Source organism: Larus michahellis, chromosome 3, assembly GCF_964199755.1.
Source record: "Larus michahellis chromosome 3, bLarMic1.1, whole genome shotgun sequence".
NCBI classification, from domain to species: Eukaryota; Metazoa; Chordata; class Aves; order Charadriiformes; family Laridae; genus Larus; species Larus michahellis.
Genome location: NC_133898.1, coordinates 61,067,350 through 61,087,598, shown reverse-complemented (window position 1 = coordinate 61,087,598; position 20,249 = coordinate 61,067,350). Strand labels below are relative to the sequence as shown.

The 20,249-nt window shown below is 42.9% G+C and overlaps 1 protein-coding gene across 2 annotated transcripts in view; it reads right to left on the bottom strand.

The window, feature by feature from the left end:
* PLEKHG1 (pleckstrin homology and RhoGEF domain containing G1) overlaps nucleotides 1-20,249 on the bottom strand; it is a 137,833-nt gene that overhangs the window by 35,354 nt on the left and 82,230 nt on the right. For both annotated transcript variants that reach the window (XM_074580401.1, XM_074580402.1), the window contains one exon: nucleotides 15,628-16,166. In XM_074580401.1, the coding sequence (XP_074436502.1) occupies nucleotides 15,628-16,166 (539 nt within the window). The remainder of the gene's footprint in view (nucleotides 1-15,627; nucleotides 16,167-20,249) is intronic.

Genomic DNA, 20,249 nt, shown 5'->3' with positions numbered 1-20,249 from the left:
ATACTATAGAAGGTCTTAGCAACCCCTTTACAGAGCAGGACTGTGCATATATGAATATCACCAAAGATATGGAAAATTCGTGAGAGAGCAGCATTGTTGCATACAGAATCACAGAACAGCTTGGCTTGGAAGGGACCTTTAAAGGTCATCTACTCCAACCCCTTTGCATGCACACCTTTACCAAGAGACAGGCAGACAAAACTCTGAGTATCTGATTAAATATCAATACCAAAAAAAAAAAAAGAAGAAAAAAAGAGAAGGATTCTACCCCGCCAGGAAACGCTGCTTTCCAGTGCCTAAACACAGGCTGCAGGAGAAAGCAAAGCTGCTCTATGTCTCTGGACTTCAGCAACACCCACTTTGGCTCAAGCGCTGAGGATTTTCATCAAGAAAACTCAGTCGCTGACCAAAAAATGCTTAAAACCAGGTACTTATCAAAACTCCAATGACTTCTAGTGTTGCAGCATGAGGAAGAATACGTAATATTAAATCAAGCAGGACCTAAATGCAGACAGCGCCATAACATCACTCAGACCCCCATTTTCTGATATTCCCTAGATCTTTGCTACGGATAAGGCAGATTTTACTCCTAGATGCTATACCATACTCACAGGCATATTTTTGCCTGACTCCCCTCTACCCAGCACAGATGCACATGGCTCAAATTAGACGTCTGTGCAGAAGAGGAACCACTGAAACGGTTCAGCAGCCTGGGGCACCTAAGCACTATTTCCATACTACTTTGAGGAAAAGGCTGCAGGCCAGAAGGAAAACATGCCACAAACCGGACCCTGTTTGTAGTCTGCCAGCTAGGCCCATGCTGACCAAACATCTACATACTTGTAACCAGAAAAAGCTGGAAAACAGTTGTTGTACAACAGAGTAACTACTATAACATGCTCCCTATTGCCAATTCTGCTGATAACATACGTAATTATAATCTGTGTCAGTTCCCCTTTTGCCTGATTTTTTTTTTCTGTTCTTTTTTTCTTATTATTTATGGATTTATCGGGCAAGTACAGCAACATACTCTGAACGCCTTGTGGGTCAAAAAATAGCACTGACTGCCCACAACAGGTGGCCAAGGATGCTGAATTCTGGTCAGAGCAGCTCACTGCAGCTCTTTTCAGTTACTCAGAATACAACTGTACCCTGCAAAGTGAAGGTGCACTTGTAAACCATACATACATTGCTTTCTTGCTCTAGTTCCTTTGGGTATCTCAGTCCAAGGACTGACTGAGATCTAAATCAAATCCATCTCCTTCCCATATCAAACCCTTTTGTCAGGATTTCTCCTTAAAACACATCATTATCTCTATTGTCATCACCTTTCACGACGGAAGACGACAAAAGACTATTTTAGTGCAGGTCTCCTGTAATCTGCACAGCAGTTTACTTGGAGACACCTGTAACAAAACATTTCATGCAGCCAAACTTAACACGTTTGTGACTTCTTTCTTCCTCTCATCTTGTGTCTTCCATATTCTTCCTCTTTCAGCCTCTGTAACCAGTCAAAACTGGGTCACATATCTATAGGCAGTCTCATTTTGACTGAAACCATCCTTCCCTTCTGGGAGTGAAAATGCTTGCCCAATTGCTCTTACAACCACTTCCCACCTGCCATCCCGTGTCAAAGCCCTTGTCGTTTTCAGACCCCAGAGACAGCCTGGCATGTTCCCACGTGGCAGGCAGAAATCCATGCCTGTCAAGATAATTAGCACCCTTAACCTCACACTTCTGAAACTCCTCTGAAGGAGGAGCAGAGGTGGCAGGAGCCTGGCTTCAGTGTCTTACCTGTATGGATTCAACAGGCAGAGGATGAACTTTTCAAACGCTCTTTCCTGCGATGGTGAGAATTTGCTACCTGACCGCCACCATCTCTTGTTCCCACATGAATAACACAACCACTAACCCAGGCTGCAAGTAACACAATAACATTGTCATACAGCAGGCTAATACAGCTTAATACTTATTATTTAACTAATAGGCATATTTTTAATTGTAGATACAGTTTGAGTGCCATAAAAAACAGAACCCTATTTTATTTCTGCTACAGATGTTGCACATTAATGATGCCAGTAAATCACACCTCAGAAAATGATTGTGCTGCCCACCATACAGCTTCTCCACATGTAACCCCAAAAACTTAAATAAAGAAGGAAATTTCTGCAAGCATGTCTTTCCACCTTCTGATTTTCATAGAAAATGGGGCGGTGGTGGTATTTGGTGGGGTTTTTTTAAAGACATCTGAAGCAGGAAAACCCTCACATAAGCCAAAGCACGGACAGGTCCGAAAGATCAGCACCTGTCTGGGGCTATGCACGGCCCTGCCACCAACCGACAGCCAAAGCCAGGGTCTTTCTGAGGACAACACAGACTTGGAGACGTGACCTCCTCTGCTCACTTCAGCAATGGGAGCAGAAAGCTCCTCTGCTCCGTGCACTTCCTAACCCCCGTTTCCATTCACTTGACATCCCTCAGTGTCTCATGCATAAGACTGGCACTTGTCAGCGCTAGCAAAGCTCTGTGGGAAAGAGCCCCCTCAGGCCTCGCAGGTGGGCTCTGAAGCACCCACCTACATGCTGCCATCGAGGGTGAAGGGTGAGGAGAATACCTCCCACTACTGACAGCCAGCAAGTGTCCCAATGGGAATGGCCAAAGTAACCTGTATGCTTTATACAATCTGTTACTAGATAAGGGTTGTGATTGATTTCTTTCCTGTCCGATGTCTGCGCAGAAGAGCGGAGTCTCTGACCTGGCAGGAGGGCACCTTGCTGGCATCAGACCCTGGGTGAAGGTGGTGGAGGATGCCATACCGCGCTCACCTGTGTTAATGACCAGCTTCCTCAGAACCAACCAATTTACACGTGCGGTCGGCTCACACGCAGCCTGTGAATAACAGCAATAAAGCACATGTGATACAGTAAGACGATACTTCACTGACTTCGTGTAGAAAGGGCAAAGATTGATGGTGAGAGTCATGAGAATATGGTATGAAGGAAGACTAAAAATAGAGGACATTTAAGTTTTCTTTCCACTGTTTAGCATTGCAGAGTAAGGTGATCATGACAGACTTCTCCCTACACTTTCCACAGTGAGGGTTCTGCAAAAAAGTTAAAGTTAAGTTAAAGTTAACAGTATTAACTTAAATTTTACCTACACAAGAGAAGAGGAAGAATTTTTTTTTTTTTTCATGTAGCTATTCTTGAGTGACAGATCTTCTATAATCAGTGTGATTTCCTCACCTACATTACAGATGTTAAAACACTGGCCCATTACAGATACTAATGACTGGAAGCAGTGACCCCTAGTAGGTCCCTCTGACTTCATCCACATGCATGGAAAGCCACGGGGGGGTACGTGTCAGCCAAAATTAGCTGTGAGGAATTCCTGAGTCCTAACACTATGCTTTGCACCTCTAAACCGCAAGCTTTCTTTTGTTTAGGCTGCCTTTGAACAGTTGTGTCCATGCAGAAGATGAGCACAGGTGGGGTTGTATACAAAGTCAGAAATTTCTAGGGCACGTACATGTCAACAACGTAACACTCAGGAGATCGTATCACAGGACTTGTGATACGATTGTCAGATAATAATAAATAATAAATTGTCAGAGTACAGCTAGTCCCAGGAACTGAACTGAAGCATTTGCTCTGGAAAACTTTGCAAGTGAGAGGTCCCTCAACACTCCCTATGTCGTTCCACCAAGTTCATCCGTAAGGTCCTCAGACTAGGACAACAGCCCCCCCACTAAGCATGGCTGTGAGGTACCACCACAGCTTCCTGCACCTGTGGGCAGGTGCCCACCGCTTTAGAGCCTAAGCCTCTAAAGCAGGCTCTGCACAGCTGCTTTACTGAGTCCCAGTGTCAGAGGATGCCCATGTCAGCTTCCAGCACTGCCCCACAGCTACCTCCTAGGACCAGGGTGGAAGGAGGCACACGTGCTATGATGCCTACTCCACCAGGGTAGGGGTTTATGGCCTTTCTTTTTGCCCAAGCCCTGATTTCTTCTTCTGTTGTCTTTGTCCCATGAGCCATTTTAGAAGGAATGATGCATCTATGAAGCTCTCTGGAGGGTCAAAGCCTGCCACCAGGTGAGCCAGCGTTGAACTGCCAGCCTGCTTGGATGGTCTGCTTCCATGGACTTTGCCTTTGCTGAAGTGAATGTTTCCTCTAATGAAACACAATCGAAGTTCAATAATATTCCCCTGTTCAACTGCGGAAATTTCAAGCTAAAGTCTCCCATCTTAAAAAGACACCTTGGAAGCCAGGCTGTCAATTAAATCAAACTGTAACTTGATCGAGATGCACTAAAAGCACTCATAAACTGAAACTGGGATTCATGAATTGAACGTAATTGTCCCTAAATTGTCCATCATCTGTAAAGAGAGTATGGGTAAATCACTGGGAACAGAAACTCACATGTAACCCCACTCAGACACTTCAGAACTCTAACTTATTGAAGTTGTAACCCACTGATTAAAACCACATCCCATGCTTATCTTCAGATATCAGCCAGCACCCACTGCTAAATCACAGCTACAGGGATTTTTCCCAGAAGCTGGCACTCAGAATCGCTACTCAGACATGCAGTTAAGAGGCAAGTTCAGAGACCAGATGGAGATCATGGGACAATAACAAACAGACAAAATGTTTACTGACATTTCACTGCAGAGCTATGTGAGGCCTCAATCCAACCGACTTCCTAAAGTTAAGAGGAAACACACAAGACATAAGCTACAGTAATGAGGACAGCCAAATGAAAATATTAAACAGTAATTAGGATGTCAAATAGTTTGAGGTTGCTAGGCAGATGAAGTAAGTGCTCTAGAGATTTCTGAAACTAAGGCTTCAATTGAGGCTTGACATCAGTGTCAATCAACGTCATTATCATCATTCAGTAACCTGGAGCTTTTTAAAAAAGTACCAGCTGAAAACGTTTAATAATTCCAAATAAAAAAAATAAAAATAAATGAAGTTCATCAGGTATAATTTAATTCTCACAACACTGCTTAGTTGGTCTGATTATGACCTTACTAAATGACAGTCAAGCAAAGCACAGAGAATTACTAAGGCATATTTAGCCTTTGAATGTGTGAACCACCCAGGAAAGGAACCCGAGTCTTGTGCAGTAGACCCTAACCCTGTTAAACAAACTTTCCCCAATTTGTAAGGCAAATGAATGTTAACATTTTTTTAAAGGAAATCTTGATATGCGTACAAGTTAAATGAGACATTCCAGAAGAGAAATGTTTATTTTAAAACACAGGAAGGGAAACTGAAAGAGTCTGTTTTCCAAAGAATAAATATGTAAACCCAGCATAATGGAGAAAATCTGCACACCATCCTAAACACACATTTATTTTAACCTTAGGAACCACATGATTCCCAGAGACTTATGGATGGCTTTTATTATTGATGTATGAACAGCAATGAAAAGGAAGCTTGGAGTAGTGGGTGGTTTGCAAGTAAAAACTTTTAAAGAGTGGTTTATTTGCAAAACGGTCTTCTCATGAAACCACAAAAAATAGCAGCTACCTCCACACCTTAATTTGTGGGAGTGGTGAGAGCGGAAAAGAGGGAGACTGCTATGTGGTTTGTTAAGCCTTCAGGTTTAAAGGTCACAGATTACTAGAAGAACATTGTTCACTGACAAGTCGTATTTAATATCAACGATATAAATTAAAAAGTGGGCAAATATTTCCATGGATGAGAATGGAAATGGACACAATAAGCAAATAAAATTTCAGAAACTGTGGTCTGGCTGGAAATGCAGAAATTTGTTTGGCTTTAAGATATCACTTCCACATTTTGAAATTTCTTTACAGAAATCCCCGTCGTTCTGCAAAAAAAGCGTATCAGCTTACCAAAACATTTCAATATTTACCAAAAATTTCACAGCATAAGCTGCACTTCTCCCCTGCCTCTCAGCTCTCACGACCTGTCCCTTCCAACTCTACCATTCTGTGATTCTGTGACCTATTCCTCCCAATTTTGCAGTCCGACCTCGATAAACCTGCAACTTTCCCAGAGCTGCTGTTCTGCCACGTCGAGCTCCTGATCAACAGCGAGCCAGAGGGGCAGAGGTGAACAGATCTCGCTTTTGTTACTGTCTGAATTCCAGAAGGGCTCTATACATCCCACTAAGGAGGGACACAACCTCCCACTCCAGCCTCAGTGCAGTCCCAGGAGCAAAGTTTCACTCCCGGAGCCCCCTGCCCACCACCAGCACTCCGATACGGCACGCTCTGCATTTAACTGCATCTTCCTCTTGCCTCCCCCCTCCCAAAAGAATAGAGCTTTCCGGAACAGAAGATTAACTTTCACCCTTTTATCTATATTCATTCACATTTAGAAAGCGGGTAGGAGGTTGCAAACAGCACGGTTGAACGATTTAACGCCCTGTTGCAATAAAAAGGGAGGACAAGAGCAGTGGCAGCCGGGCTTTTCGGTAATTCTGCAGCTCCCTGGAAGAGCAGCAGCTTCTCTCCCACCCAGAGCCTGAGAAAGGCTCACTGTACATTTATAGACAGCTCATTTATTATCGCAGTATAACTCACTCTTTTGTGCTTTCCAAACACGGAGCTGACCTTAAAACAAACACAAAGTTATGGCTATATGTTTGTGCTGTCTTAATGTATGCAGTCCCCAGCCGTACGGGAAGCTCGGCAATCACCTGACAAAGGCGGTCCCTGTCCCAACAAGTTTCTACAATCTAGCTGCAAGATAAGAACTGGATGAAAAGCAAAGGCAGAGAAAACGCAAGGCAGCGATGACATTTTATTCAGTGTCTTTCAAATACTCGGGAACGTGCTGAATGAAAGACATTTATTAATGTTACCAGCAGAAATAAGACCCAGCAGTGATGATGCAGATAAGAAAAAACACGCATCGGTATATTTAACCCTGGCTTTGCATATTTCCTATGAGGTTAGCTTACAAACAGCACTCTGTTCATGCCACAACATAAGCAGCTGCCTTTACCACGTAACTGGTTGGTTAGGTTACTTCTGGTTGTTCACAACACAATATATTCCTACCGTACAGCTGTAAAACACCTTTTTCCAAAGCCCAGAATCCTTCTCATATGCCCAGCAAAACAAGGTTTGGGTTTTGATTTTGCTTTTGTTTTGGTTTCATTTAAGGGTACAGATGGTGAGAAGCTTAAAGCATACATAGCTGGCAAAATAGTTTTGTTCAAGATCTTGGAGTTTCAGAAATGACCTCATCTAAAACTACGTAAGACACAAACACTAACAACAGTTTGTGTACGCTTCCATCACTTCAGGTTGCTTTAGGATGTTTAACGTGGCTCACATCCAGGAAGCAAGAAGTCTGAAGGGAAAACTGAATAGTCCTACTGACTCAGAAGAAAAAAAAATCTTTAGGTATTTCTTTAAGGGTAGCCAGAACAGCTGTTTACACCTGCTTGGTAATATACCCAATGGTGTTCTTAGATACCTCACCTCTCAACAGTATCCACTGTAGATTATGGTCCTGATTTTTAAACAGCAACTCCAGAAACAAAACAAAACATTAACATTCTCCAATACAGCTGCTTCCAAATTTATTACAGATTTTTGTAAGGGGAACATTTTTCTGCTCCAATTTATACTGCTGTAACTCTGTTGAAACTTCACGAACTTCAGGAAGCCCTCTTAAGTATGTACTGAGATCCCCAAGCAAAATTTCATTTCAACTATCATATCTCAGTATTACTGGAGAAAGTTTTCTTTGCTTTTAATCCATGCTTTTCCTGAGGAGGTCAATCACAGCTCTTCCTTCATGGATGAAAAAAACCAAGCAGTGAGAAAGTTCATCAGCTCAAAAGCATACCAAATACTGATCACCGTTAAACTTATCCCTGTCATGATCATAATATTTGTTTTGCCCGTAATTTAAATTGCTCATCCAAATTTTCTAAATGCATAAGGATCAATCCCTAGTCAGAAAGAATAGCATGTGTGCTAACCTGCTTTTAACTGCTTTTTAATGTCATTAGCAAGAGAAATTTCGAATAGGGAAGAATCTCGCTCTGAATATCACTGTTTAAATCTAAACTAAACGTCTTTTCTTTCTGTATAGGACAGGCTCTGCAGCTGGCCCCAGTGAGGAGAGCCTGTTTCTAAATCACCACTTTGTTCATAAGGAAATGAAAAGTAAATGCCTAAAACCCACGCACTCATCACCTGCATTCTCTCTTTTGTGGTGAAGATTTAAGACAAATAAATGAAGTAGGTCAGCAGCCTTTGTCAGACAGACAAGACTTGTAAACCTGCAGTGCCTGTAAGTGAAGCTGAGGTATTGCTCCATAGCTTTACAGACACTGATATGGTACGCTGACTTCTAGCCTTAATGCACTAAAAAAAATACTAATTGTGAGACCACACATCACTGCTCCCTGAGTGAAATAAACGTAATGAAAAACCTCAGAAGAATGCCATCATTAGAGTCTGATGATTACAGCAGTGCCGTAAAATTCAGGATGCTTACACAGGAGGGACTGGTACATCCTCTCACATCACAGTTATCTTCTCAGCAACATTCAATAATCTTTCCATTAAAGCACCCTGTGAAATTTCTCATCTACAAAATGCTCACAAAGGGCAGCTCTGCTAATCAAACCCTTCCTTTTTGCTGGGTGCCGGAATTCTGTACTGCGAAACAGAGGTACTCTTCCAGAGTAACATCTTCATGTGCAACCTATGTCAGCAATCTAAAGGTATCTTCCTCAGGCATGCAGGTTAGCAGCCATAGAAAAAGACGTTGCAAATGGAAATTAAGTATAATGTGGGAACAAACATTCTGGGATGCCTTAGCTATACTGGAATTCCTACTTTTTGAACCTAGGAGGAATTAACTTTATTTTAGAGTTATGCTGTCCAAAACCCCAATGCCCAAGCAACTATGCTTTCACTAACATACTGCAAGAAGTGACAATGCGCACATGTAGTCTTCCGAGTTGTCTTTTTAACTAATTGCCTAAATGTAGAAAGAGACATCCTCTAACCACAGCACCAGAAGGCAGGAAACTGGGAACAATAAAACTCCGATACTGACTTCCTCTCAGTAGGCTTTCCTTAATCATCGGTGCCACAACACGTATCTGCTGCAAATGTCCAATATTTCCCTTTACAAGGCATCCCCCCTTCCCCAAGGCATATATAACTTCAACAGACACGCTCACCTTGGATGAAGCTTTCCATGCCAGAAACCTGCCTCCCTGCTGAGTTGTTTTAGGAGATTTCAGCAAAAGCATTCCCCCAGGCCTTTTTGAGAAAGAATGCCCTTTTTTGCTCATGTTGAAAAATTTTGGTGACCTTTCACCCTGAGAAGACAAGCACCCCCAGGCTGACTAGCAGGGACATGAACCATAGCCCAACATCTCAAAGAGGGTCAGTGGCAGACTGGAGCATAATGGAGACTTTGTTCCCAAGAGTATGCCTTTTGCTGTCTTTGTGCAAATCTCCCTATATTTGACCATACTCAGGGGAGGAGAAGCCCCTCAAATTCACATATTCCCAACAGGAACTTTTAGCAATGGTCCTTCGCATGTTTCGGCTCAGGCTTTACAAGGTCTTAACCCACAACTGACATTCTTGGATGCTGCCAGTCGCATCAGGTTCAGATCTGCTCCTCTGAAGCAAGGGCAGGGAAGAGATTCTTCCTGTGCCCCAGTGACCCTCTGCAAACCTTATGCAGTGTGGAGAAATGAGATGTGCAGTTCCAGGGCAGAGGAGACACAAAGGAGTCCTACAGAAAGATGGGAAGGAGAAAACAGGAACAACCTTGATGGACACCAGAAGATGGTGACTGAATGTTATCAGAACTTAAGAGGGCAGAAAATTAGGAATGGTGATGAAAACATTGTCAGATGAAAGACTAAATAAAAAGCTGAGGTATAGAGGGAAAACCACAATAGACCTGGCAAAAAGACTGTGACAAGTTTTTTTAAGGGTGTCTTCAGACCCGCCAAGACAACTATGGAGAGGGATCTGGAGTCAGTAGACACTACGAACATAGGAAAGAGAAAGACTAAAAGTGATAAATCCCATGAGGAAATGAGACAATATGTATTGACAGGGAATAAGGATGGGATTTACTGAGAGAAGACTTAGGACAGATGGGCAGGGAGATGATAGGCAGAAGATGGGGCTGAGGAGAACGGAACTCTCTAGGTAAAAAGGCTTGACTATAAAAAAAGAGGGGCAGGGGACAAAATATCTGGAGAACAGATAGGAGAGAGACTTCAACTAGTCCAGTACAGATAGGTTAAAAATTGTCATGTTTGGAGTGAAAGGCTAGGGGTATTCATTCACATAAAAGAAGTCTCCCAGATTTCAGATGGAGTTCAAGATTCCTGAAGCTCAGCCTCCATTTGCATCAAATATTTGTGAAATGCACTGGCAACACATGCTCCACTCCCCTCTAGCTATTGTGTAGATGCCAACGACTTTTTACTGATATTATTTTACTGATAGGAGTTCTTATATCAAATGGCTGAGGTTCATGCAGTGAAGAATGGATTGAGAGCAGCCCTGAGGAGAAGGACTTGGGGGTACTGGTGGATGAGAAGCTCAATGTGAACCGGCAATGTGCACTCGCTGCCAAGAGAGCCAACCGCATCCTGGGCTGCATCAGAAGAACCGTGGCCAGCAGGTCGAGGGAGGTGATTCTGCCCCTCTACTCTGCATTGGTGAGACCCCACCTAGAGTACTGTGTCCAGCTCTGGGGACTCCAACATAAGAAGGACATGGACTCACTGGAGCAAGTCCAGCGGAGGGCCGCAAAAATGATCAGAGGGATGAAGCACCTCTCCTATGGGGGCAGGAAAGATGGGGAGTGACTCTTTACTGGGGATGTCATGATAGGACAAGGAGTAATGGTTTTAAACTGAAAGGGGGGAGATTTAGATTGGATATCAGGAAGAAATTCTTTACTGTGAGGGTGGTGAGACACTGGAACAGGTTGCCCATGGAAGGTGTGGATGCCCCATCCCTGGAAGTGTTCAAGGCCAGGCTGGATGGGGCTTTGAGTAACCTGTCTTGTAGAAAGTGTCCCCACCCATGGAAGGGATTTGGGAACTAGATGATCTTGAAGGTCCCTTCCAACTCTAACCATTCTATGATTCTATGATCTAGATGTTTTCAAGGAGCTGATATCGCTGTGAGAGTGTACTTAATGTAGCATGACAGATGCAAGCACTATAAACAGCACATTTGCATTGCTCCCTCATTTTGCAAAGGTGAAACACAAGCGTGGATGTCTTTTTCTAGAGTTACAAGCATTTGTACAAATTACGAATATGAACTTCTGACTCCTATGAACCACGAGAGCAAAACACATTTTTATTATAAACTCAGGGACAGCATTTTACTTAAGGGGGAAAAAAAAAGTTATTTCAGTAAGCTATTCTAATCTATGTTTATGCCTATTATAACTAATTTACTCTTGAAAAAGTCATGCTGGGTCCTGAAGAGAAGGTTTGCAGGTTCTGCCCTGGCCAGTACACCTGTCAGCGTGACACAAGCAGGAAGCAGAAGTATCCGATTTCTCATCTCAGACTTGCCCAAAACACGCTTCAAGCTGTACTAATTCAAAATTTTAATCATACTTAACAGATCATCTGATAAAACATACCAAACAATGGAAAAATTCACTCTCTCTTTGTTACAATGCTTGCCTGTGCAAGAATCACAGCAGCATGCCTCAGAACTATCACAATTCAAGCGTTCTTTCAGGTCACAGACAAAATGGCTGTACTAGCTAGAAAAGCAGTTGTTTTTAAAGTGTATCTTGGGGCAAAGGGAGCCAAATGGTGCCTGTATGGCCCCCTCTCACTCATCCTGAGCCCATCAGCCCTTATCAGCTATTGAAAAGAAAGCTGGAGAACCTCAGCAGGTCTACAGTATCAGTTAAAGATCACATTAGCCATGTCCTATGAAGTCAATTTCTACATCTGTCTAGCATTTTGGCGCTGTTAAGAACAAAGACCACCCAGATACTCAAAGGCCAACAGAAGTTATGCCTTTTTAGTTTATTTTTATTTATTTACTTATTAATGACCTAACAGCATTAGGTCAACAAAGGCATCAAAAAGGGTGAAATTCTATTTTCCCCCATTCACTCCATAGTCTTTTATGTCAAGCATGATAACTCTACATGTTCTAAGGATAACATAGGCTGAAAGGACACTGTCCAAACTACTATGCTAGTTTTAATGAGCTGACTTGGGATGGTACCAGGATCCTACATGCAACTTCACACCATCCATGTTAATGGGTCATCTGTGTACAGCTGTGTACGTTCTTTACATTTATGTGCAACAAATCTTGGAAACCAGCTGCAGGCACATGAAGGGCGAAACGGTAATCAAGAACAGTCAGCATGGATTCACCAAGTGGAAGTTCACCTCCCTGATAACTTTCTATGATGAAATCACTGGCTTGGTAGATGAATGGAGAGCAGTGGATATCGTCTACCTTGACTTCAGAAAGCCTTTTGATACTGTCCCATATAAGATCCTCATAGTCAAGCTGATAAAGGGTGGGTTGGAAAAGTAGACAGTAAGGCTGATTGAATACTGTCTGAATGGACGGGCCCTGGGGGTGGTGATCAAAGGCACAAAATCTAGTTGGAGGCCAGTAACTAGCAGCATACCCCAGGGTTTAATACTGGGTCCAGTCCTGTTTAAGATATTCATCAATGATCTGGATGACAGGAAAGAGTGTGGATGTATCAAAACACAAACCAACCAAACAAACTCAACAACCCCTACCCCCAATAAAAAAAAAAAACAACTCCCCAACTCCCCCAAAACCTAAACTCAAACAAAAAAAAAAAAAAAAAAAAGGCCCAACTCTCCCCCAAAGCTTGAGTGTGCATCACAGGAAAATATGCTTTGCTTTACACCAGAAATTTAGAGAGTAGATTCATGGATGTGAGTTTTGACACCCTTTCAGTTCCAGCTCTAGAACCTGTTTCAAAGTGCTGAAAACAGTAAGAACGTATTTTTACATATGTTTTCATTGTCATGAGAAGGTAGCATCAGCAAATCCCCACTACCAGGGGACAAAAAGCAACAGGCAGATCTGTACCGACAGTTCTCAGCTAGGGGTAGAGGGTGATTAAAATAGTACCTGTTCATTTTCCCCTTTTTGTTCTTATGCCATCCTAAGTCTGGCATCTCTTCAGGTTGCCCTGCTTCTCTTCCTCCTTTCCTCCCCCTGCCAAAAAACCCCACCCCAAAACAAAACAATCTTCTTACTATTTTTAGTCTGTGTACATGAGCTGCTGTATTGCAGTCAGCTGCAAAACTGGCTAGAGCGCTCCATTTCCAACCAATTTCATACTCCTCTCAACTTTCCACTTCCTGGGTTTTCTCTCATTTCCTCATATTGTTTTCCCTCTAATGATTTTTTCTCTCCACTTAGCACTGGTTCATTTACTGATGTTTTCCTCCACCAGCTCCCACCTTCATGTGTCTCTTCAGTTCCCGCACACTTCTTGGGCAGCAACTGTCCTTTGACCCTTCCCCAGCTCCCCTTTTCCCATTCTCATCCCATTTCCTAAACAGCTGCCAAAATTTGACCCGTGTTTATCTGGAAAATAAGACAGACCAAGCTGCTTCCTTTCATCTTAGTTTGGCTCAGCAGCAGTCAGCTGGCTGCCAAACTAAATGGCCTTAAGTCACAGAGGCCCCGATAATCAAATCCTGTAAGGCTGTGACACTCTTGCAGATGTTTGTGGAGTCTTCCCATCCTTCTCATGACCACCACTCTTGTTTAGGTAAATCACTGCAGCATTGCTAAGGTAACCCATGGAGAAAGGAATCCTGAGAAACATATAAAATGGGCTCCTCTGTAACATGCTTCCAGTCACACCTCCCTCCCCTAAGACCAACCAAAGAACGTGCACAGCCTGAGGTAGCTGGTTCCCCACTGTCTTCACCATTTGGGAAGGAGCTCCTTTGAAGCCCTCAGATCCCCAATACCTACCTAAGAAAAGCCCCACTGCCAACCACTCCATCTCTCAAACAGGCTGTCAAGTGCCACGCAAAGCTTCATTATTTATTAGTTGCTGTAGGAAATAGGCTTGGGCATTTCACAGGTAAATTCCTCTAGTTCTTTCAAAACTTCAAGAGCATTTGCCACATTTACACTACATCTACTGTAGCAATGCTTAAAGTATTTCTAGCAAGCATTTGTTGTCCTTCCTACTTGTAAATGGAAAATCTGTTTCAAGATTTTAATGATAGTTTTCAGTTTCTCAAGTTGTATAGTTTACTGCATAGAAGGATGAGCAAGAGCTAAGGTTTCCAAAACCATGAATGTCATGCCTAGTGAACGGTGACTGTGCACAGAAGCTGGCTTGCTTCTGCAACATATGACAAACTTAAACACTCCAAAGTGAAACTTAGGCAACAGTTGAACGTAGAGAAACAGCAGTAGCTACAGAAACCAATAAAGTCTTGCAGAAAAAGCCTTCTCTATGAGAACTCTGGGGGGTGGGGGTGTTTAATCATGACGTGCATTCGTGTTATCAAAGCCTTAGCATTTTTTCCCCCGCTCATTGCTTGGGGGACCAAGCAGGTTGGAACTGCAGATGGGTAGAGTGTCTCCAGCTGAGGGATACTTCCTTTAGCAGATGACCTATACTATATATATATATTTATATAGTGTGTGTAATATATATAGTATATATATATATACCTAAAGCTATATATTCTATAAAGAGTGCATTCAGCATGCACCTCCCAAGAAATCCTTTGTGGGCAATCATACATACATCGGTTAAGTATGCAGACTACAAACAATAGCCAAGGGACTTAACTGTCCTCTTCAAAAACACAAAAGAACATGACTCCGATGGCACAGATACAAGTACATGGAATGAGCAGAACAACCCACAGAAGAATTCATCCATATTTTTCCCTGTACTAGAAAGGGGAAATGATTGATTCTGTTCATCTGGGGATTGGACAAAAACTTCACTGCCGCTAATAAATGCTACACCTATTTATTAGCACCACCCATTCAGAATTAGTATTAAAGAAAACATAATTCCTTCATATAACAGCCAAACAATAGGGTTTTCCAGCAAATACACATGCCATATTAAGTACTACAGGCCAAAAACATGGAGTGAACAGACTGCAGCTGTTCACTGTGAGCTGCATGGAAGGGAAAGGGAAAAAGGCAGAAAAAAAACCATGTAGGACTAGGATTTGGGGGGGGGGCAGGGCAGGAAGAATCAATAAGCAAGACCCTTCAGATAAAGCATTTAAAGGGGCAAACACGCTGTCTGCTGTTTGCTTCCTGCTATACATTCTAGGATTGTACATTTTTTTCTGAATGAACGTTACTGCAAAGAGTTACACTCTTTGTTCACTACTGCTGTCAAATGTAGAATGTTTTTTTTCTGTTATTCCTTCATGAACATGTAGTAACAGCTTAGATTTATCTAATCAAATAAAAACTAGGAGCACACAAGAACAATGATGTTACACTAACTTATAAAGACCAGAAAATGTCAATTCCATTGTCAGGTCCATCTGTCCTGCCGTGAAATCAAACAACGTAAAAAATAGTATTATGGAACCTTTTACACCATCCTAACCAAGACTCCTACCTTCACAATGCTTTTTAGATCCTGCACATACATCCTCTCTGTCTCCAGAATCTCTTGGACGACTCTGTCTACGTAGAGGAGCTTGGGGCTGGTGGTCTCTGTGACCAGGGACATCGTACAGTTTTTGCTCGCTCCTTTTGCTTCTGCTTTCCTTGGCATGCTTAGTCTTTTTTCAAGACCTTCCTCAGGATCTTCTTGCTCCACAGGGGAGTTTTTGCGTGGCTTGTTGCTGGAAAACCGCCTGGCTGGGACCAGTTCTAGCTTGATGGCACCCGTTTCTTTATCCTGGTTGAACAAGCCCAAGTGGCTGTTTGAAACCAAGGTCATTCTGCTTCCAAAGGAGCAGTGGCTGTCCCTGGAAGAAGCAGAGGAGGAAGTGGAGCTAAAGCTGACAGGACGGTCACTGTCTGACAGGTCCATGGTTTTTTTTTCACAGTAGCGGAAAGGTCTGCTATCCTTGTGCAAATCTTCCCCTTTCGTCTTGGAGTCAAGGGCCTCCGTCACAGCCGGTAAAACATCAAGAGGTAAGTGGAAGCCATCTAAAAAAATAAACAGAAGTGGGTTTACTGTTGCTGCTCCACATAACACAAAAGTTGACAACAGATACTTTTAAAGCTTTTAGCATACAAAACTGCCACAACTCTATTTTAACCAAAAGACAACCAGAACAATGCAATTTGAGGGCCACTGTGGCTGTAATGCTTTTTAGGTGGTAGGGTTCCCCCACTGGGGGCTACGACACAGGCACCGCATACCTCCTGCTCACATACATGTCTCTGGCATATCCTTCTTCTGCCAGTGTGCTGGGCTTGGTGCTAGGGCATGCACTGCCCAGGCTCAACACAGGACAGAAATAAGACTCAAAAATGTTCCCTAAGGTTAAAAAAACCCCTCTGTTGGGAGCAGTCCCTGTAACTCCAAGCTGAGCACTGACCCTGGTTTGGAGGCTTTGGAAAACTCAAGAATCACACAGTGATACCAGACTGCATCTTTTGTTTTTAATTCTGTAAGGCCAACAGTCAAACAAAAACTAAAAGCAGTTATCAATTACCAGCTCTGTGGCTTGTACAAAAACACTAAAACCGGAACGATTTCCCAATGAAAATAATGTAGCTTCTGAAAAAAGAGTCCCCATAGGAAAGAGTGCTGCCAAATAATTCAGTTTTCTACTGGGAAAATAAGTCATTCTAAAACTGTTCAGCTCAAACCAGAGTATTACCCCCTGCTGAACTGACCCAAAGCTGTTTTTCAAATCAATGCAACAACAAAATAAGACGTCTGTCTTCCTGTTGGCATTTCAATTCTACTTTCTTTTTATCGCCGAAATGCCCTGCAGGACACTGTGCACAATGCAACGCAGGTTCCTCTCTGGCCAAGTTGTGTGTGGCGCACCATGAGAGTCTGCAAAAGCAGCTGCAGGTAAATTCAATACTTCAAGGTTTCATTTCAGTGAGATGTGTCCACCCAAAAAACATTGCCTCAAACTCAAAGAATTTCAGAATGTCTGTCCTTTGAAAAAAGGGAACTTGTGACAATTTAGGAAGAAAAGCAATACTGAAGCTACCCACGCAGGGGTAGCTTAGTCCTTATTTTACTCCAGCAACAACCTCATTTTACTGGCAATTACAGCGTAGACAGCAGTTTCAGTAAAGAAACCATAAAGCCAGTAAACTGCAAATTAAACCCGCCCAACCTTTAAGGTGGCCCTTCTTAAACTGAGGCAGACTTGCTATGCAATTCCAAGCAGAAACCTCCCGGACACCACTCCTGCTGCAGTCAGTCTAGGGAGGGGGGAGAGGCAGGAGGGAGGGAGAGAATTTCATTTAAAGCACAAAGCCATTCCCTCATTTTTCAAAATCAAACACTACTATTTATTTAAAAATAAAAAACACAAATTAAAAAAAAAAAAAGCCCAGAGAAGAATGTTTGATTTATTTGGCCTATCATGAATGCATAAGATTTTATTCGTACAAGAGTAATTAATACTGCCATTTCAGTGATGATGGTGTTAGCTTTCTGTTAAGGAGAAGTATTGCCCTCGAGGTAACATGTGGAATTATCACTGAGAGTAATTTGCTCATTACATGGGTCAGAAATTGGCCATTAGATTAAAAACCTAATTTGGCACCTCTGTACCCCAGGTTTTACCTTGAAGTCTGAAAATATATAGCCTTTCTTTGTGCCAGGTTCTTCTGGTTTTGCAGCATAGAAGCCTATTTTCTTACCCTTCCTGAATAAACCACATCAAGTACAATCTCCAAAATGAAATATAAAGCAATAAACCAGTAAAATATTTAAAACTGAAGAATGCAGTGAAGTTCTCTTGTTTCTAAAGGAGTATGGACAAAGATGTTTGCCTTCTTATTGCTTGTGATAAGAAAGTATGCATTTTTGATAAGGAAGAATGTATTTTTGTTATCAGCTTTAGATCATTTTTCACGTTCAGGTAGAAAGCACAATGTTGCTGCGCAGATGTAAACCCCCTTGAAAAACACACAGGGTAAACAAGATAACAGGGATAGCCTTCCGCTAACTTACTCCCAAGATATTTTACTAAAATTACATGACAAAGAAACACCTGATTAGCCACATTTAGGTGGGAAATAAAGGGTTCCTGTGACATTCCATTATTCTATGCTCTTTTCTTCCTGTTTCACTGATACGCAGTCTGCCTCTCAGATAACCTGAAGGCATTAATATGTAATATTTGCTTCACAAACACTGTCAGGCTCATTAATATATAAAACAAACAAAACACAATTCAGGTCAATGAAACGGGAGTTACAGTTTTTCATAAGACATACTTGTAGCCAGAAGCATTGAGAGATCTTGACATGTCTTAGAAAAACAAACCAACCCTCTTATTTTCTTGTTTAATGACAATGTCATTGCTTATAAAAAAAAAAAAACAACAAGGATTAGTTGTAACAGTTAAAATGGGCTTGCTCTTTAACACCTGTATTCCCACTGACCTTGGCAAACCCCAGGCACCTCCTAGGCACAGCTAATTAATTGCATGCAACACAGTTAACTCGAGTTCCTCCATTTTTTTATACAAATGACTATTCCTGTATTTTTCTACATAAATGTAGAAAATGTGTACCAAGCAAACTACTTGCTACTTGAAAAATCTTGGGTCTGTTTTGTCCTCAGAGCCGCATCCTGACTGCTAGCCTCAATTTACTTTTTACTTCATTCTTACTCCTTTCCCAGCCGGGTGTAAATTGGTCATTTGGCTTCTCTGTGGAGAGTTTTTGCTAAAACTTTTGCCCGTTACATCTCTGACCAGCGAAATGTGTTTCTCAGGGTCCACATCGGTGGCACCAGACCCCAGTGCAAGGCGGCAGCTGGGCACCCAGAGGCAGGACAGAGACGGGACCGGGGATTTCAGCGTGGCACAAGCCCAGGAAGCAGCTTCCTTTCCTCAGCTGGCAAATCCTGTACCAATCGCTGTGCTCCCTCTGCCCATGGAAGTCAGGGCTTGGGGACAAGCCCTGGCTCTGCCCACCCTTCAATTTCTGCCTCAGCTACAGGTAGCTGTTACAAACCCACAGCCCTCCCCAATAGCACAGGATCTGTAAGTCTTCCAAGGCTTCACCATTTTATCTTCAGAAACTCCTTTGAGAGTAGGCAGGATCACCCCCACTGTTAAAACCAGGAACAGATATTTTTAGATGATTTCTGCAGTCACAAGTCCATGGGGAAAGGCAGCAGCTGAATCCACTTGATTGCCACAACATGCCCATCCTCTTTTCTCTTGTCAGGGTCCGCATTTGGCTTTTCAGAGGTCTGGTACAGTTTTACTCTGCAGTTTTCCCGCAAGGTATCTCACTCTTGTGCCAGCTGCCTAAGGTCTGTACCGACTGCCCGGTGAAAAATTCACAAGAGAAGGGGGGCAAAGGGGAAACAGCCTCCCCCAAAATCATTCTCTATGTACCATAACAGAGACAGTGCCTTTGCAAACCCTGTAACCTCTTACAAATGTCTGTCTTTCATACAAATTTACTATAAAGTTAATTTCGCCCGCACCCTGTGGGACTGATTCACAAGTCCCCGTCCAGCCCAGTCACCAATTTCAGGAGCAGCCCCCGCAGGCAGGGACAGTCACCAAAACTCAGGCTGCAAACTGTGGGTGCAACTGGAGGCACCCCCAGGCCCCCGCAGAAGCCCACGGTCTGAGCAAGTCTCCCACGCCCTGACCCACATCTGGCCCGGTTCACTGCTTTTTTTTGTTAGGCATTCTTTTGTTTGCCAACCCTTTTCAATGATGAACCAAAATAATATTGAGAACTTTTGTGAGTTGTGAATAATGGTATTTAACTCAGTCGGGGGGGGGGGGGGGGGGGGGAATCTTCAATTTGCATACTTTAATTAAGGAATAACAGTAATTACTTGTTCGTTCAGCACTGAAAGGAGGATAATTACTACTTGTCCCTACTCACAAGGAAACACGCTGCCCGAACAAGGTCATTTCTTGTTTGTGCCTTCGCGTGAATTCAGTTCGCCTCTCCCCCTCCCCAGCCCCTGCAGACCTCCCTGCTCCCCCGGAGCGCTCCCCAGCAAGAACAACAACGTGTCCCTGCTCTACAGCGGTGCAAGGGCAAGAAACACCCGCGTTTCAC